The 17,736-nt window shown below is 35.8% G+C and overlaps 1 protein-coding gene across 7 annotated transcripts in view; it reads left to right on the plus strand.

Moving 5' to 3' along the window:
• Nucleotides 1-17,736, plus strand: part of PDLIM5 (PDZ and LIM domain 5) — a 209,351-nt gene that overhangs the window by 145,671 nt on the left and 45,944 nt on the right. The window contains exons 9-10 of one of the 7 annotated variants that reach the window (XM_053922925.1): nt 10,116-10,253; nt 10,993-11,124. The exons of the other annotated variants lie outside the window; for them this stretch is intronic. Of the exons in view, the coding sequence (XP_053778900.1) occupies nt 10,116-10,253; nt 10,993-11,124 (270 nt within the window). The remainder of the gene's footprint in view (nt 1-10,115; nt 10,254-10,992; nt 11,125-17,736) is intronic. 7 annotated transcript variants of the gene reach the window in all.

The raw sequence follows: 17,736 nt of genomic DNA on the forward strand, positions 1-17,736 counted from the left end.
CTCCTTCTTAATACTTTTCATAAAAACCTGTTGGGCAATCATTCTAAATATGCCGTGTCATTTGCTAGCCACCCCAAATCCTGTGATGCTGTACCCCAACCCCTGTGTCTACGAGCCATAGAACCTACCATCATTGCAGTACTCTCTGTTCTTCTCTGCAAAAATTGACTTTCATAGTCCAGAATTTACACTAAGTTCCTTAGAAGTTTTATCACATCAGCAACACCTCTCTTATAATGCCATTTGGATAAATTCTCCTCACTTTACCTCTAGAGAGAGAAAATAACAACAAAATTATTTTATTGAGTTAAAACAGAAAATGAAAGAAACTTGACTTCTTGACTAAAACTCAATATTTGAAGACACCTTCTGCAGTTCACTTTTGTAACTCCAAAAGCAACCACAACTTGGCCCTCGCTGGTGTGCCTCTGTTGGTTGGAGCATCATCCAGTAGATCTAAAGGTCACAGGTTCGTTTCCCAGTCAGGGCACATACCCAGGTTGCAGGTTTGATCCCCAGTCAGGGTGTGTATGAGAAGGCAACCAACTGATGTTTCTCTGTCACATAGATGTTTCTCTCTCTCTCTCTCTCTCTCTCTAAAAAGCAACAAAAAAATGTCCTTGGGTGAGAATTTAAAAAAAGCAAACAACTAATTGGATGGGATATAAACAATCTGGAGTGCCAAATTCCTGTGCTATATCCACAGTATTTAAAAATTAAAAATAAAAAGACTGAAGAAAAAAGAAATCACAACTTTAAAAAAAATGAATTAGGAGCATTGATAATAGGCAATTTTTTTACCAAAATGGAAGGCTTAATTTTCTACCTTTGCTACTATCAATTTTACATATTTCAGTCACATTGAAAGTTTCAAAAGCACAAGTTTTTCTATATGTTATGTGCAGATGTGTTTATGATGACGGTATGATTTTTATAAGAGAAAATTGAAATTATATTACATAATACAGTATAAAACTATGACAGATATGAATGTTTAGACATTTTAATTTTCCTTTCTTAGCCAAATTAAAGGACTATTTTTCAAATTACATGAATCTTAAAAGCATTCTCAACCTCCATGTCCCTGCTTTTGTATTTGTCTACATCATTAAAAAGTACACATTGGGTGCTGCTTCTGTGTCCAACTGTACTGACAGGTGTTCATCTCCCAGATGCACCTAATTAATTACTTCTGAAGTGTCTGTATTTATTTCTTTGACCAGAGACTTTCTTAAAGCTAAGGTGACACTTCTGCATTTATTTTGTTTTTACATACTTTAATTCTTTATCTCAATCTCCTAAGTAGTTCAGAAGAAAAAAAATGTTTGAGAAAATTTCTAAAAGGTTTTCATGGCTTCATTGTATATCACTGGTTGAATGGGTGAATTGGAGATTTTAATATAAAGAAGCAGCACTTCTAACCTTGTTAGACTCAAGCTGATCACTTGGTTCCAGTAGTGGAAGGAAACACTAAAAACAGCAAATCTCTTTGCAGTGATATTAGCAGAGATATTGAGGCAGTACCACATGAATGTTAGAAAATGTACATCTACCCATTCAAAAAATATTTAAATTATATTTAAATATTTAAATATTAAAACTATTTAAATTAAAAATATTTAACCTTAGAATTAATTTCTTAAGATTATTATGAAATTAATAAATGTTCATTGTTGAAAGATAAATAAAAATCACCCAAAACTAAAAAAGTATTGGTTTATTTACATTCTGGAGAGAATTGTAGTCTCAGAAAGTGTGTTGAGATGAACTCTCCATAGTATCTTTTTCTCAATGATTTATAGTTCAAGTATTTAGAGAACTTACAAATAAGATTTGCTGTGAGTAGTATTATATGCATTTTTAAAAAAGTCCTGGAGAATGGGAAAGAAAATAGAAGACCGGGAACAGGTAAATGTAGTGTTGATTTCCAAAAAAGAAAAAAGGTTAACGTCAATACTATAAACTAGCTTGACCTTGAGATCACCTGGAAGAAGTTTAGAAAGTACTCTTAAAAGCATGGCTAGAAAGCACTAAGAAAAGGAGGGTGGAACCGCCAAGACCCAGAATTAAGTTGATCTCAAAAAGCAAATCACATCCAACTTAACACATTTGGATAGATTGGGGGAAGTGTTAATTTTAAGTCATCAAGGAAAAACCCTTAAGGTCTCAATTGAATTTAAAAATGAAATGAGGCCAATGATGAAGTGTAGATTCATAACAGGTTGAAGAAATTTAACCGAAGGATGTTGTTTAAAGGGTCAGTCAGTGACTTGGGTGAGGCCCCCGTCGCTGACTGCCTAAACTCGTGTGTGTCACGAAGCAGGGAGGAATAGCATACATGTTGCACAGCAGAAGAATATTGGGAGTCTAGGAAAATGGACCAAGTCTATTTTTAAAAATAGCAAAAGAAAGAAAAAGAAAAAATTTTAATATGGTTATATGCAGTTTATATCAAATCATTGTTACTCTCGTAGGGCATATTTGGTAGTGGGGATAAGACTAACAAAAACAAATATAAAAAATCAGGGATTTTAAAAGAAAATAAACCCAATGTGAGTTAGTTGTGTTATATGGCTCCTAAAATTATAAGACAAGCAATATAGTTCTGTTCTGCACTAGGCAAATGCCACATGGCATATATTATGTTTAATCCTTGGCATTAATCTCTGGCAATTGCATAAATAATCCCAAGACAACCAACTGAAAAATCGTGGGATAATTAAGCTGCATTTGGTCAGAGGCAGAATTGATTGTAGCTTTAATAAGGGCTAGCTCCTTGACCTAAATTAATAGCTACGTCTCCTCTTCCCCAAACATTCTCCCTTAGTCTCAGTCCTCATAGATTAGCAGGGGTCTTCATTCATGTTTTATGTATTGATATGTATATATAATAGATAAATCCAATAATTGCCCCATAGGTTGTGTTAAGGGATTCAGATTCTAATCTGAATCTGAATCTATCAATTAAATAGGAAGCCAAATATAGTGTTTTAATCCTGGGAGTAATGCCTGGTGTATGATTTTAAAAGATCACTCTAAATACTATGGGAAGTTGATTGTAAGGGAGAAATCATGAAAGCAGGAAACTAGTTATATGCATTCCCTTAGTTCAGACAAGAGAGGACAGTGGCTTATGCCTCGAAGGTACTAAAGGAGATGTGGAGAATTGGATGGATTTGTAGTTTAGGGGAAGAACTGACAGGAGTGTGGAATTATGGGGGGCTGTGGGTATAGATAATGGAACATTGCTGAGTCAGTGAATTTGGTAAGAATTCAGTTGGTAAGAGTCAATAAAATTGGTAAAAGCTCATTGTAGTAAAACTATTAAAATCAAGAGGTAGAGGAGTGAGTTAGAAAAGAAGATGTTTCTTAAAATCCAGATCTTAGACATGTTATACTTGTTGATAAGAAAGTAGAAGGTGTGAGTGCTGGAGTGCATGGCTGAGGTAGTCCAGGACTAAGACAACCTTAGGAATTATCAATGAGGTGAAGAAGTCAAAAATTTAGCATTTACATTCAGCGACTCAGCATGATGACATTGGAAGTCATCAGAATAGATTATTGGAATGGGGTAAAGACAAAGGCAGTGAGTCAGGGGCTAAAGCAAATAGTGGGTGAGGAAGAGGCAAGGAAAAGCATGAGTAGGTAGTGAGTGGGCTAGTCTGATGACATGAGGCTCGAGGGACTTGGGATTTTGGAGGATCAGAGGTGACTCAGTGTTAGAAACAGTAACGGGGAGGAGCTTGTATCATCTCCAGGTTTATAAACATGTGGGATATGAGAGAAAAGGAACCCCTGTTTGAAGGTACTGCAAGGAAGATGTAGAATGATAGATGCTTTTGGGGGCTGAGAGGGATGGGAAATTGGGCAGGTTAGGAGATACATAAAATAGTGAAGAAATGGGTCCAGGAGATGATGGATGACCTGAGGGGATTTTACTTCTGGTTGTGGTGGGTAAACAGGATGGAAACTATGATGGGCTGATTCTTGTGGTCCATTTGAAGAAAGTGGACACTAGAATATAAGTTTAGTGAGGGCAGGAGATTAAAATGGACAATAGAATATGTGAGGATGCTTGGTGTGAAGTAGCAATTCAGATATTTTATTGTTGAATGAATGAGTGAGTGCAATGTATAATTGCATGGTAGAGCTCAGGATATATGATCCAGAATATTTAGTTAAAGGGCATGTGGCCCTTGGCTTTTGTTCTCTACATTCTCACTGTTGCATGAGCTGCTGTGGCCGCTTTGTTAAGACACTTGGCTTCTCCAAGGACTTACAGTGGGTGGGTATTCACAGTAGGCATCCATACAGATTCATTTATATTTTCAAATAGGTAACAGATGGACTGAACACTATTTATTGAATAATGCATCCTTTTATCCTGCATTTGAAAAAAATACCTTTATAATGTGTAAATTATTTTTAAACATTAGGATTATGTTAATACATACTACAAAATGGTAGATTTTTGCCCCCATAGAAGAAGCTATTCCTATCTGCTAGAAATCACCGAAATCACTTATAGGAGTGGTCCAATGGAGCAATTGGTGATGGAGATTAGTGGGAAGTACCCTATAAGTTATTGAGGGAGTCAGGCTTTATCAGAGTATTATTCCAAGTGATGTTTAAGTTGATATTATACCTTAAAATATTTACATTATATTGTAGCTTTAGATTGGCATAGTATATGCTTATTCTTTGTCTTTAGACCCCACATTACAGTTTCTCTAAAGAGATCAATAAATAATGTAGGGAACTGAAGACTTCACATAATATCAAGATGGGATATTTAACGGTGGTAAAATCACTGGGGAAAGCAACAGCAGAGAAGCATATCAGAGTTCAGGCAGAGTTTGAAAGGTGTGAAGAAGATCGGATATGTCAACCAAGAGTAAACTCTTATCCCAACACAAATAATAAGTCCCAGTTCCTTCAGAAATCTGACGTTTTGTTCCCCTTTTCCTTGCTTTGGTAAAGTGGAAAGCTCCAAGAGAAACCATTTCTTTGTGTCAGTCCTATTTCTTTGCTCTCACAAAAACTAAACCTCACTTTGGGTGTTTTTGCCATGTTTGATCATTTACTTCATGGTCTTCTCTTAACCTCTGACAGTCCTCTCTGCTTCCCTCTGTGCAGAGCAAGGGTGCCCCTACTTGCTGGTTTTAAATTCTTTTCACGACTCCATCCGTAATGCATGTAGAATTAGCAGGCTCAGGTAATTTGAGACTGCTGTAGACAACAAAGCTATTGAAATCAATCAGTGAATTTAGCTTGTGATTAAGAATACCAGAAATTTCCAACTGCGGTTTAGTTGACTTAATTTTCCAGAAGGGAAGTCATAGCTGCAAGTGAACACGCTCACCATATTTATTGTCAGGAAGCCAGTGGAAGATACTCATTTTTCCAGATGATTAGAAGTTTCCTTGGCTAAAATAAATAGTTTTGCTATGCCAATGAACCCCCAAAGTTTAGACTTTTGACCCTGATATATTTTACTCTCAGCTTAGCAATATGAATGTTTGCTTTGTGAGAGAGTGAAAATACCAAGGAAAATTTTGTTTTCCTGCTTTACCTGCTATAAAATACATATTTTAAGTTGTCTGACTTTCTACTCATTGAAAACTTGCCCTGTTGCTGTGTAACAAGTCACACTATTTTATAATATTTATATGGAGAGTGAGGAGGTATTGAAATTCTTACTCGGAGACTAATGTTTTCAGGCTCCAAAAGAAAGCTTCTGCATTCTTTTTAAAGCTTGGCTTTGTAAAGAAGTTGTGCTTGTATAATTTGCATATCATTTCATCAAAATATGGACGAGCCAAATTAACATTTTGAAATCTTGTAACTGATGGAGAGCTTTAGCATCCTGCAACCAGGCATGACCAGTGAAATAGTACTGAAAACAGGCGGGTGTATATGGTTGAGGCACAGAAGACAGAAGAGGAGTGAGTAGTCAGTTGGGTCACATGCAGAAACTAAGTAAAATGAGGAATGCACACAAAGAGACAATGGTGTGATTCTACCCAGTATGAGGTCTCCAAAGTGGTCAAATTTGTAGAAACAGAAAGTAGAATGGTGGTTACCAGGGACTTGGAGGGAGTGGGAAATGGGGAATTTAATGGATACAGAGTTTCAGATTTGCAAGATGAAAAAGTTCTGGAGATGTGTTTCGCAGCACTGAATATACTTAGCACTACTGAACTGTCTACTTACAGTGTTTAAGATGCTAAATTTTTTTTATTACCACAATAAAAAGAAAATGAAGAATGCAAATTATCCCTTGAATTTAGCCACAAAGAAGCCATTAGTGATCTCAGCAAGAATGTGGTTTTTAGAGGCTGGGGAAGGAGGCCTCCTGGAAGTGGGGAAGACTGACAGGCAGGTGAGGAAATGGAGAATACATGAGCAAACTGTTTAACAGTTCGGCTGTTAAGCAGAATAGGAAAGTAGACGGTGATGGTAGTTTTGCTGTTCTTGTTTTTAAGAGAAACTATAGCATTTTTGCATAGGGATGCGAAGCATGCAGCAGAGAAGGAGAACTGGAAAATTCATGGGAAATAGAGGTAGTCCAATTGAGGCCTCTGAGGACAAGGGAGGAGATGGAATGCACAGCGCAAGGCTGTTGCTGTTTGACAGCTGTCAGGATTGCGGAACAGGAGCAGAGCTCCTCTCGCTGGTCCTGCAGGGCAGGGTGGTCAGGATGGTGAGTTAGACGGGCAACTCTGGGGCTGCTTTAACCTGGGCAGACTGCTAACCTGGGTTCTCCACTGGAAAGCATAGAAAGACCCTGCAAAGATTGTGTCAAGGAAGGCATAATGGCAGAGAAAGATGATGCAGAAATAGTTCTCTGTTCATTTTTCCTGAGAAAAGCAGGCCAAAAGGCTGCAAGCCCAAATCTCCAGCCATATCTGGGAATGAGAAAGCCTTCATACCTCCCTGGTGACAAATGCAACCTCATATAAAAGACAGAGCAAAAAGTCTGGCTGCCGCAGAGGTGCTAGTAATCAAAGCTTCTTCAAACCCTGAAAAGAATACACATCAGGGAATGGCAGAATGAGAGTAGACATGGATGTTTGTTCCACGTGAAATGAGCCTAGTATTTCCTAAGCCTAGTATTTTTAGAGATTAGCTAATAAGCAAAGGAATAGGTATAGAGTGTGTAACACATGGGAAATCTCCCAGGTGCGTTTGTTAGGAAATCTGTCTTTTGAAGGTATTTGATGAGTTAGGTGCATTTTATTCTCAACTAGCACTCATTTTCCCAGTCAGCATAGTTCATGGATGTGTTAGTAGACTCAAGTTCCACTTCCTGTTCTTACCTGTTCTCATTTATATAATAATAATAATGTAGACATTGATAATTCTTTGTAACTTTATTTTCTTTATTTTCTATATTGATAAAAAATAAAGTAATACCATTGCAGGCAAACATTTGTTGTGTAACTGGATAAAATACTTTATTTACATCAACATAAACAACATCCAAATAATTTCAGATCTGCAAACTCAACATTCTGACTTGAAAGGAAATTCCTAGTTGCTTTTTTGTAGTACATTATTCAGGCAGCTCCCCCACAAGATGCTGGAAAGCAGTTTGTAGTAGAAATGGTACAAATTCCATCTGACTTTTTACTAGGTATATGACGTTAGACAACTTAATTTCTTGGAGCCTAAATTTCCCTGAGGCATGCAAAGTACATAGTGTATGGGAATTCCTATCCACTTTTCTTCCCCTCTAATCATAATCTTATCACATGGAAGTAGCCATGTTAAAAACTTAGGGGAAAAAAACAACCTGTATTTGGTGGTAGTGAGGGCTGTTGGTTTTGGTTTTAACCTTATACAGATATGAAAAAAAAAACCCCCAGCAGAATTCCACAAATGAAAGCAATGTACATTTAAAAGGTAGTATAGACAGTATTTATCAATGTCTATACATTTCATTAATATTTCCCTTGCCTTGTTTATTTAACTTCTGAAAACTTACTTTGACAGTTCTCTGGAGGAGCTGCCTAAGAGTGGGCCTCATCCACCTGCAAGTCCTCAGGTTTTGCGTGTTGGTAGTCAAGTAGCCACACGTTCTAAAATAACTACGTATTCTAGGTAGAGTTCTTCCTTCTTGGATATGCCTAATTTTAATGCTGGCGGTGAAATTAAATACTAAAACTGTTTGACTTAAAAGAAAAACTGATCATAGATTACAGAACTTACATCACTAACGTGTAGACAGAAAGTTCGGCGCTCAGCATTGGAACACTGCTTTACACGGCATTTCTATTTTTCACTTTTTGTTTAGATTCCACAGTCAAATGGAGAGTCAGGAAATCTGTGCCTTTTATTTATTAACTATGATTTGGAAAGTCAACTCCCTTGAGTTTGCCATGAGTTTACTTTACTAATGAAAGCATTCACCTCTAAAAAAATGAGTGATAGAGATCATATGCTCCAGATACCCAGACATAATCTAAAGGTATTCAGATTAATTCTTCTTATGAGATTTTGCTAGACTCTGCTGATGCTAAGTCCTTTTATGTTATTATTGGGATACAGTATGATGAAAGAAATTCATTAGTCTTTTTTTCTTAAAAGAGAAGAATAATTTAGCTGATTTATCGTTTACCTGATGCTTTTTATGGACTGAAGTTTCTTGTTATTATTTACCATTACTTCCCCAAATATTGTAGTAGCCTTTGCCTCAAAGATGCAGAGTAATTGAGAAACTCAAAGTTGAATCACTTGGTGACTTTATTCTTCCACTTGGCATAACACCCATGGCACTCTGCTCTGCCACTGATAGCATCTTTCATCTTTCTCTTTCCAGTCCCCAGTCTGTCTTTCCTAGCCGTTCACAGCAGCTGTTAAAATGTGACCATGCAGTTCAGTTAAATTACAGGCTTGCAAAAAATTTATACCTGAAGTTAAACAAATCTTTATAACTTCTCCTTTAAATGGCTTGCCACCATTTCTTTAATTTGACTTCTAGTAGTTTATAAAGTTCTAGTCAGTGGAACATGGTATAATCAAATGCTTCTTATGTCAGCCTCACAGTTTACCTCTCATTAACCTGGGATGAGTTTGGCACATAATTAATTACATTGTGTTGGAAGTGGACACTGCCACAAATTTTGAAAAAAAAGATCATAGTACAGTGAGGATGTTTATTAATAACTTGTCATCATAAATTAAGAGACACTGCAGGTTTTTACACTGTGCATTTCAGACTTTCTTTTTACTTAATAAAAAAGAAATTCTCAATTCTAATTTGATAACCTAATTTGGAAATCATTACAGTCCTAATGATGGGATGTTAATTCCTGTCCAGGTGTTTGACCTTTCCTGAAAGACCAAAGGAAAATAATTATTATTGCAGATAAGAGTTCTGAAGATACAATTTCATACGAGCATTTTTAATCTTTACAGAACAAACTGAAATAGAATCGTAGGGCATCAGCGCAGAAGGTGCTGTGTCAGTCACATTCACTGTAACCACCTTTTATTTTTCAAAGGTGCTTGCCCTTCCCAGATAGCTTTACTCTCAATATTTTAAACGATTATTTCTCATTACTACATACGATTATTACTACATACCGCTGCTTCTGAACAGGCAGCTGGCTGTACCTACTTACCCTGAACATACAGATCTCATTAAAATGTCAGGCTCTCAGAGTGTATCATCTCTAAGGGAAACCCTTTATGTAGAGACATTTTGGAAAAATCAACATCACCTTTCTTCTTTCTCTGCTTATAGAACTTCATGTTTAGGTTTATTTTTCTACTTAGTTGTTGACAAATCAATCTTCAAATGTATGTTATGTGGTATTAATATTAAATAGGATTAGACACAGTGAACTTAAAAACGTCCAAAAGTATTTGTACCTCAAAAACAAGTTTTATGGAGGATTATAGTACATCAAATTTTAATTTCTGAAAAAAATCATAGAAAAAGTAAATAAATGGCCTGATCTCTGATTATATTTCTGACATGTCACACCTGTGTAATGTCTAAATAGTAATATAAGATGTTGCTGTCTTATCTTTATTAGATTATCTCTTCTCACTTTCTTTTTTTCTTCCTCTTCTCTGTTTTTCTTTCCCCTACATATCAATTTAAGCAGCTCCACAAGGAATGTGGTGACAAGTTCTTTGGAAGTTGTTCAAAATTTTTCTACCTTCTCTTCTCCTGCTAGATACAGCGCTGCGGTTGTAAGCAGCGCAGCCGCTAGTGTGGCTGCTGTGATTGCTGCAAAAACCAGGTAGAGCTGCGCGAACCACGTGTGTCTGATGTGACGCCCACACTTTGCACTGCCTTACTTGTCACCTCAAAGTAAACGTACCGGTTGGAAACAGTGACAGCTCTGTTATAAGATCTCAATTGCGGAGTGGACATTTTGTCTAGTTGTGAATATATTCCGCAGTGTTTAATACTGACTTTGCTTAAATCATCCTTTTATCTTTTTACTGCCATTTGTCTGTGGAACTTCTCAGTTGTGTGGATTATTGCATGTTGTGTGCCTGTTGACTTTGGGGGTTTTATAATTTGCATTTTTTATATCTGGAACAGAACCAGATATAAATAGGTATTTTAAGTTTCTATTAGTTTTATCTTCTCCTACAAACTGATTATATTTGAGGGTAATCTAAAGAATCTAACTCTTCTTTGTGACACTCCATCCCAATAAAAGAATAAAAACATTTTAATTTTTGTGGGTTTTTGTTTATACAGAATTTCTAGTAGTCTCTTACAGCTTCGCATGTTTTCTAAAACATTGTATTGTTACATTTTGATGAAAATTTAATCAATTCTATATTAATGACTAAAATTGTGTAATAGACTCTTAGCCCTTCTTTTCATCCTCTTTCTACTACTGCTTAGTTCTATCTGTATCTGTTTCTGCCTCGCCTGGAAATGTTTCTAATTACAGATTGTAAAAACTACTCTCTGCTACTGGTAGAGTGATTTTTCAACTTAAAACTCTTCTAAATGCTCACCAGGCTCTCCAGTCCTGAAAAGTATCACTCACTCCTGGATGCACTTTGCATCAGCCCTGTTTCCAAGCCTTTAGCTCTTTCGTATCTCCAGTCCTCGAGGAAATCAGCTGGCTCTATCCAGGTTAAGAAAACAAGGTACCATGGGAGCAGATTTCATAGCAGTGATTTGCTGTAAAAGCTTCTGCTTTCTGTAACACTTAACCACCATATTAACAGGCCAGATGTGAAAATCCTAGAGCTGATTTATGTCTGGCTTTAAATTCACTATGATTTCAATGCAATGCTAATGCATAAGCACGTTATTTTGTATGATTAACTTGCCTTTTAACCCTTTTGTGACATATTTTATTAGTACACTTGGTGTTTGATATGAAATTAATGAGTAATTGTGCAAGTATTTAAATTACAGTAGAACCCTGTCTTTTATTGCATGGATGTAGCTATATTAGAATAGTTGAATGTTTAGTAAGACACAACTTTATAACTTTTGAAAAAAATGATAAAAAATAATAAAAGAATTGGTTTTGTATGGCTGCTGTGTTATAATTCTCAAATATAAAGGCTTTTCTTGGGCCATATCTGGGAAATACTGAAATACAAAAATTAACTTTTCTTCTAAACTTATAGCAAAAATTATTAAGCATAATGTAAAAAATAAATATATCCCAAGTGTTCATTATTAAAGGTATAATCTTAGTGAAGTAACTGTATGAAGTGATTTCTGACAGAACATGAAATTAGTGGCAGAGTGTACAACTATGATGTAATTAGTAAAAGCCTGATACGATATAGGCTCTCCATTGATCATATGTTTATATCCTACCCACTGTTATTCAGGTTTTCAATATACTTAATTACAATTCCAGGCAACTTTATAAACACAGGGAAGTGTTTACACAAAGAGAAAGATCATTGTATATTTTGCTTTAAGAAAAACTATCTGGCCCTGACCAGGTAGCTCAGTTGGTTAGAGCATCATCCTGATATGTCAGGGTTCTGGGTTTGATTCCCAGTCAGGGCACATACAAGGAAGAAACCAATGAATGCATAAATAAATTGAACAACAAATTAATGTTTCCCTTTCTCTTTTTCCCTTCCTCTCTCTCTAAAATCAATAAATAAAAAATTAAAGGAAAGAAAAATATCCAAAATTATTTTATATTTATGGAATTGGGAGTATTAAAGGAGCAGACATCTTTCATTGTCAGGGCTAAGCCTGTGTACAGTGACAGGTTGCAGGCCACACTTGGAATAATCTTCCCATAAAAGCTCCTGGTGCATTTTTTTAAAACTAAATGGCCAGTGGTATGTTCGATGGGGAACAAGTGGAGATGGGATGAGGAAGAACACTGGCTCTGTGAAAGCACTCCCTTCCTCCTTCATTTGTGGCGTTCAGTAGTCTTTGTATACAGTAAGTTATTTTGCTCCCACTGTTTAACAAGAAAAGAACAGTGTAAAAATTCTTGCATACTTTGTTCAATTGAAGAATTTCAATGCTTTTCATTTATTGTAAAACCAAGAACAATTCTATAACTTTTTTGTACATATCTATTATATGTAGGGCAATCTATTATCTTTCAGCAGGATGAAGTACTCTAAAAGAAATAAGTCCTAAATATTTTGCCCTTCAAGTCAAACATCTTGCCACTTAAATAACCTTCTTGTTTAAAAATAAAAGGCGTGTCTGCAGTTATGGACTGACTGAACAAGTGTTAGTAGTTATTACCACTAGTTTTTATTAACAGCAACTGGCACAATCTAAATACATTTAGATATTTGAGAAATGGCCATGGTCTCTACCGGGTAAGCTAGTTGACATTCTGGAAAATGGGAATGCAGAACACCCTGAGGGGACCTTGCTAACTCAGTGAGAAGGGTACGAAAAAGAGCAGTTGGGATAGTGTCAGAGATGTTTTAGCTCGGATTTTTGCTTTTGTATCACAGTAATCTTCAAAATTATAATAAAATATAATAATACTTTAATACTATAATTGTTATTATAGTATAATAATCAAATTTATTTCTTGCCATCATAGTATATATAGCATTTTGAATTTTGGTACAAAAAGTCTAAGTTAAAGAATTTAGGGCTTCCAGGCAACATGGAGGCATAGGTAAACATGCCTCACCTCCACGCACAACTATAGCAAAAAATACAACTAGACTACAAAACAAATATCACCCAGAATTGTCAGAAAATTGAGGTGTGTGGAAGTCAAACAACCAAGGATTTAAAGAAGCCACTTTTATCCAGACAGGTCATGCTACTAAGACAGGGAGTCAAAGCAGCTCTGCCTAATACACAGAACCAAATACAAGGGGCTGCCAAATTGAGGAGACAAATAAACATGGCCCAAATGAAAGAAGAGAACAAAACTCCAGAAAAAGAACTAAATGAAATGGAGATAAGCAAGCTAACAGATGGACATCTCAAAACACTGATTATCAGGATGCTCCAGGAACTCATTGGGTACTTCAACAGGATAAAAAAGACACAGGCAGCAATGAAGTTTGCATTAAGTGAAATAAGAAAAATCTATAGAGAACCAACAATGGAGAGGATGAAGCTGAGAATCAAATCAATGATTTGAAACATAAGGAAGGAAAAAGTATTCAATCAGAACAGCAAGAAGAAAAAAGAATTAAAAAAAAACAAGGATAGGCTTAGGAACCTCTGGGACTTCTTTAAACGTACCAACATCCAAATCGTAGGGGTGCCAGAAGGAAAAGAGGAAGACCTACAAATTGAAAACTTTTTGGCAAAATAATGAAAGAAAACATCCCTAATTTGGTGAAGGAAATAGACATACAAGTCCAGGAGGCATAGTCCCATACAAGATGGACCCAAAGAGGACCACACCAAGACACATCATGATTAAAATGCCAAAGGTTAAATATAAAGAGAGAATCTTAAAAGCAGCAAGAGAAAAGCAGGAGTTACCTACAAAGGAGTTCCTATAAGACTGTCAGCAGATTTCTCAAAAGAAACTTTGCAGGCAAGAAGGGATTGGCAAGAAGTATTCAAAGTGATGAAAAGCAAGGACCTACAACCTAGACTACTCTACTCAACAAAGCTATCATTTAGAATTGAAAGGCAGATAATGTAAAACTCAGGGAGTTCATCATCACCAAGCCTAAAGGGACTTTAGGCTTGAAGTCCCTTTATATGAAAAGCTAAAGGGACTTATTTAAGAAAAAGATCAAAATGATGAACATTAAAATGGCAAGAAATCCACGACTGTGAATAATTGAACCCATATTAAAACTAAGCAAACAAGCATGACAGGAACAGAATCATAGATATGGGGATCATTTGGAGCATTGTCAGTAGCGGGGGGGAAAGGAATAAAATGGGGGAAAAGGTGCAGGGATTAAGAAGCACAAATTCATAGATATCAAATAGACAGGTAGATGTTAAGAACAGCATAGGAAATGGAGAAGCCAAAGAACTTAAATGCATGACCCTTGAACATGAACTACAAGGGGAATTGCTGGAGGGAATGAGGGTACTAGGTGGAGGAGGGCAAAGGGGGAAAAATGGGACAACTGCAATAACATAATCGATAAAATATATTTGAAAAAATTAGCCCTGATTGGTGTAGCTCGGTAGATTGAGTGTAGGCCTGTGGACCAAAAGGTTGCCAGTTCAATTCCCAGTCAGGGCACATGCCTGGATTGCAGGGTAGGTCCCCAGTAGGGGGCACACAAGAGGCAATCACACAATGATGTTTCTCTTTCTTCTTCCCTTCCCCTCTCTCTATAAATAAATAAAATCGTTAAAAAATAAAATAAGTTAGGATATTACAAGAGGGAATTTTGCTTAGGAAAACACACACAAAAACATTGTAAACAGAATTCTGGAAGGAAGGAGACTCATGACTCCCTGTATGTCCTGGTTCTTTTACAGAGTTCTGACTAAGAATTCTATAAAGTAAAAAGTTGCTTATAATTATGACCCCTTCAGAAATACTCTTTTCCTATATCAGATTCCATATCAGAGTCTGTGTATTAGTACATCAATTTTTACAAGACTTTAGCTAAAAGTTGTTTAATTTAAACATTGATAATTAAACATGTGCTGTACAACTAGCTTTTAAAAAAAATCTAAATATGTAATTAGAATAAAAGTCACCTCAAGAACATTCTTCAGTTTTTCTTTGAAAAGAGACCTAAAATTTCCAACTGTTCTCAATCTGCAGCAGAAATTTGCTGTGACAGTTAAACAACTGTGGGAGAGGAATGTAAACTCTAGATAAATCAGGTTGCTGACACTGAAAGTAAACTTCTCTTCCTTTTTCTGTTTTTCCTCATTAGCTCCGGTTTTAAAAGAAATCTTTGCTTCATTATTATATTTTCCTCATTTTCAGTTTTTGAAATAAAAAACAAAAGCTTTGGTATTCTTGAAATGGAAATAATATGAATTTAACATTTTATTTCAGTGCGTTTATTTGGCAAACTAGTGAAAATGATCTTACTTCATTTTTAGTTTCTGTGGCATGAGTCAAGGGTATTTACGGATTGATTCTGGTTTCCTCATTATAGTCTTTTAGAAAACATTTTAATTTTGTTCATAATTTAGGCATACTTTAAACTTAGAAAAAATATGAGTCATTATTTTAGAAATAAGATATGAATCTAATTATGTCATACTATATTAATAAGTTAGTCATTAATTTAAAATACTTTGCTGTTAGTATTTATTGATAACATTTTATTGTCAAACATAAAATAATATGGCCAATGACTTTATTTACTCTTTAATATTTAGTACATGATACCTAAAGTTTATGTAATTTCTTTAATGGTAGCTAATAGTTAAAAATTAGAAAAAAAAACAGATTTTTAGACACCTAGGCCTCAAGTATTCAGATACATGATTATCTAGAGAAAACCAATATTCTCCCATTACTACATTAAATGTTTTTGGTAAATAGAGGTCCATTTCCCCTGAGAATATTGAACTCTACTGATCAATCCTGAATTTAATGGAACAACTTTCTTGCTTATTATTTGAACACCCTTTGAGATTTAAACATTGTATAACTTTTGGGAGAAAATATGTACAAGACTCTATACAAAAGATAAAAAATGAAAACATTTTGGGGATTATGAGATATTTATTAAAGGGGAATTTTAAGAAATATTGTGTGTTATTTAAAATTGAGTTGAGGAAACAAGCTTGTATCTGTTTGTAAAATCCTGAAACAAAACTATCACAGACGACTTTTAACGTAAAATTATTAGTACAGATGAAGGTTTTATTTAGTAAATGCACGTGCTGCAGGACAGGTCATTTCTTGAGTGTACGCCATGTGCTTAGCACTGTGCTAAGTACTGTATATGTGTTACTTCGTTGTATTTATTTCTAGCAATAACCTATGAATAAAAGTAGCATTTTCATCTCACTTTACAGAGGAGGAACCTTAAATAGGGTTAAGTAACATTCCCAATGTCATAGTAAAGGCCCCAAACCTTAGTTTATAATGTAGTGGAGGAGATACGATACATAAAAAAGTTACTACTAATTTTTTTCGAAAGCCCTGGTTATTACAAATTGAAATGTAACCATATGCCATGCAGTTAATCTGTGCCATGAACTGAAAAAGGAGTGTCTATTCTTTTAGAAGATTGCATGAGTAAATGAAATCCATTAATTGCATAGTGTGGGACACAGGACATGACGGGTACTATTGTTACTACTATTAATTACGGATACGATTTGAACCAGCACAGATGGAGAGTGGAGAGAGGTGCCTTCTGTGTACAGCCTGGAAAAAAATGGGCAACTGTGGCAGAGAGGAGGCATGGCCAGAATATAGTTTGTGTAGCAAACTGGTAGGATATATGATTGGACAGGGAGATTGTAGCCACATCTTAGAAGGTGTTGAATGTTATGCAGAAGTGTAACAACCCTCCACCCTCTAAATGGTTAAATTTGTTCTACGGCATCTTCGTCCTCTGATTAAGTACCTTCTGGAGGCAGATCTCTCGTGAAAGGTGTTGTTAGGAAACAGACTTTTTCCCCCTTTTGACAATTTTTCATGTTAAGTACTTCCTCTTATTGAACCAAACCTATCTCACTGTAGATTCAACTCAACATCAGGCAAACAGAATGTAGTCATGTTGAGTGAATTCGCTGTCACATATTTGAGGATTGCTCTTTACGCTTCTCCTGAATTTCTTTCGTATCCTGGGCCAGTATTACTAGTTCTCTCAAGCAAATTTCAGTAGGCTTGGTATTGATTTCCTATCATCCTGGACCCTTTCTTCTAAGTAAGTTTGTCTGACAACTCCCCTAGAATTAAATTTTAATTCTTTCAGCTTATTAAATATTAAATGATGGTTTGGGTTCTGTTTTTGTTGCCATATTTTTTGTTTCATCTGGAATTTCTGGTATTGCTTATTCATAAATTTTCTTCTCAGAACTATGACTGTATGATTACTAGTTATTTTTTTCAAATCCACATGAGTAATTAACCCTAAAATTCAAATGATCTGTACTGTCCTGGCCAGTGTGGCTCAGTTGGTTGGGGCGTCATCCCATAAACTCAAAGGTTGTGGGTTTGATTCCCAGTCAGGGCACATAACTGGATTGTGGGTTTGGTCCCAGGTTTGGGCTCATGTAAAAACAGTTCCCAGTAGGGGCACCTAGGAGAGGCAGCCAGTCTATGTTTCTCTCCCTAACTCTCTCCCTCCATTCCCTTCTCTCTTTAAAAAAAAAAAATCAATAATCAAATCAGGTGAGGA

This window comes from Desmodus rotundus, chromosome 4, assembly GCF_022682495.2.
Source record: "Desmodus rotundus isolate HL8 chromosome 4, HLdesRot8A.1, whole genome shotgun sequence".
Classification (NCBI taxonomy): Eukaryota; Metazoa; Chordata; class Mammalia; order Chiroptera; family Phyllostomidae; genus Desmodus; species Desmodus rotundus.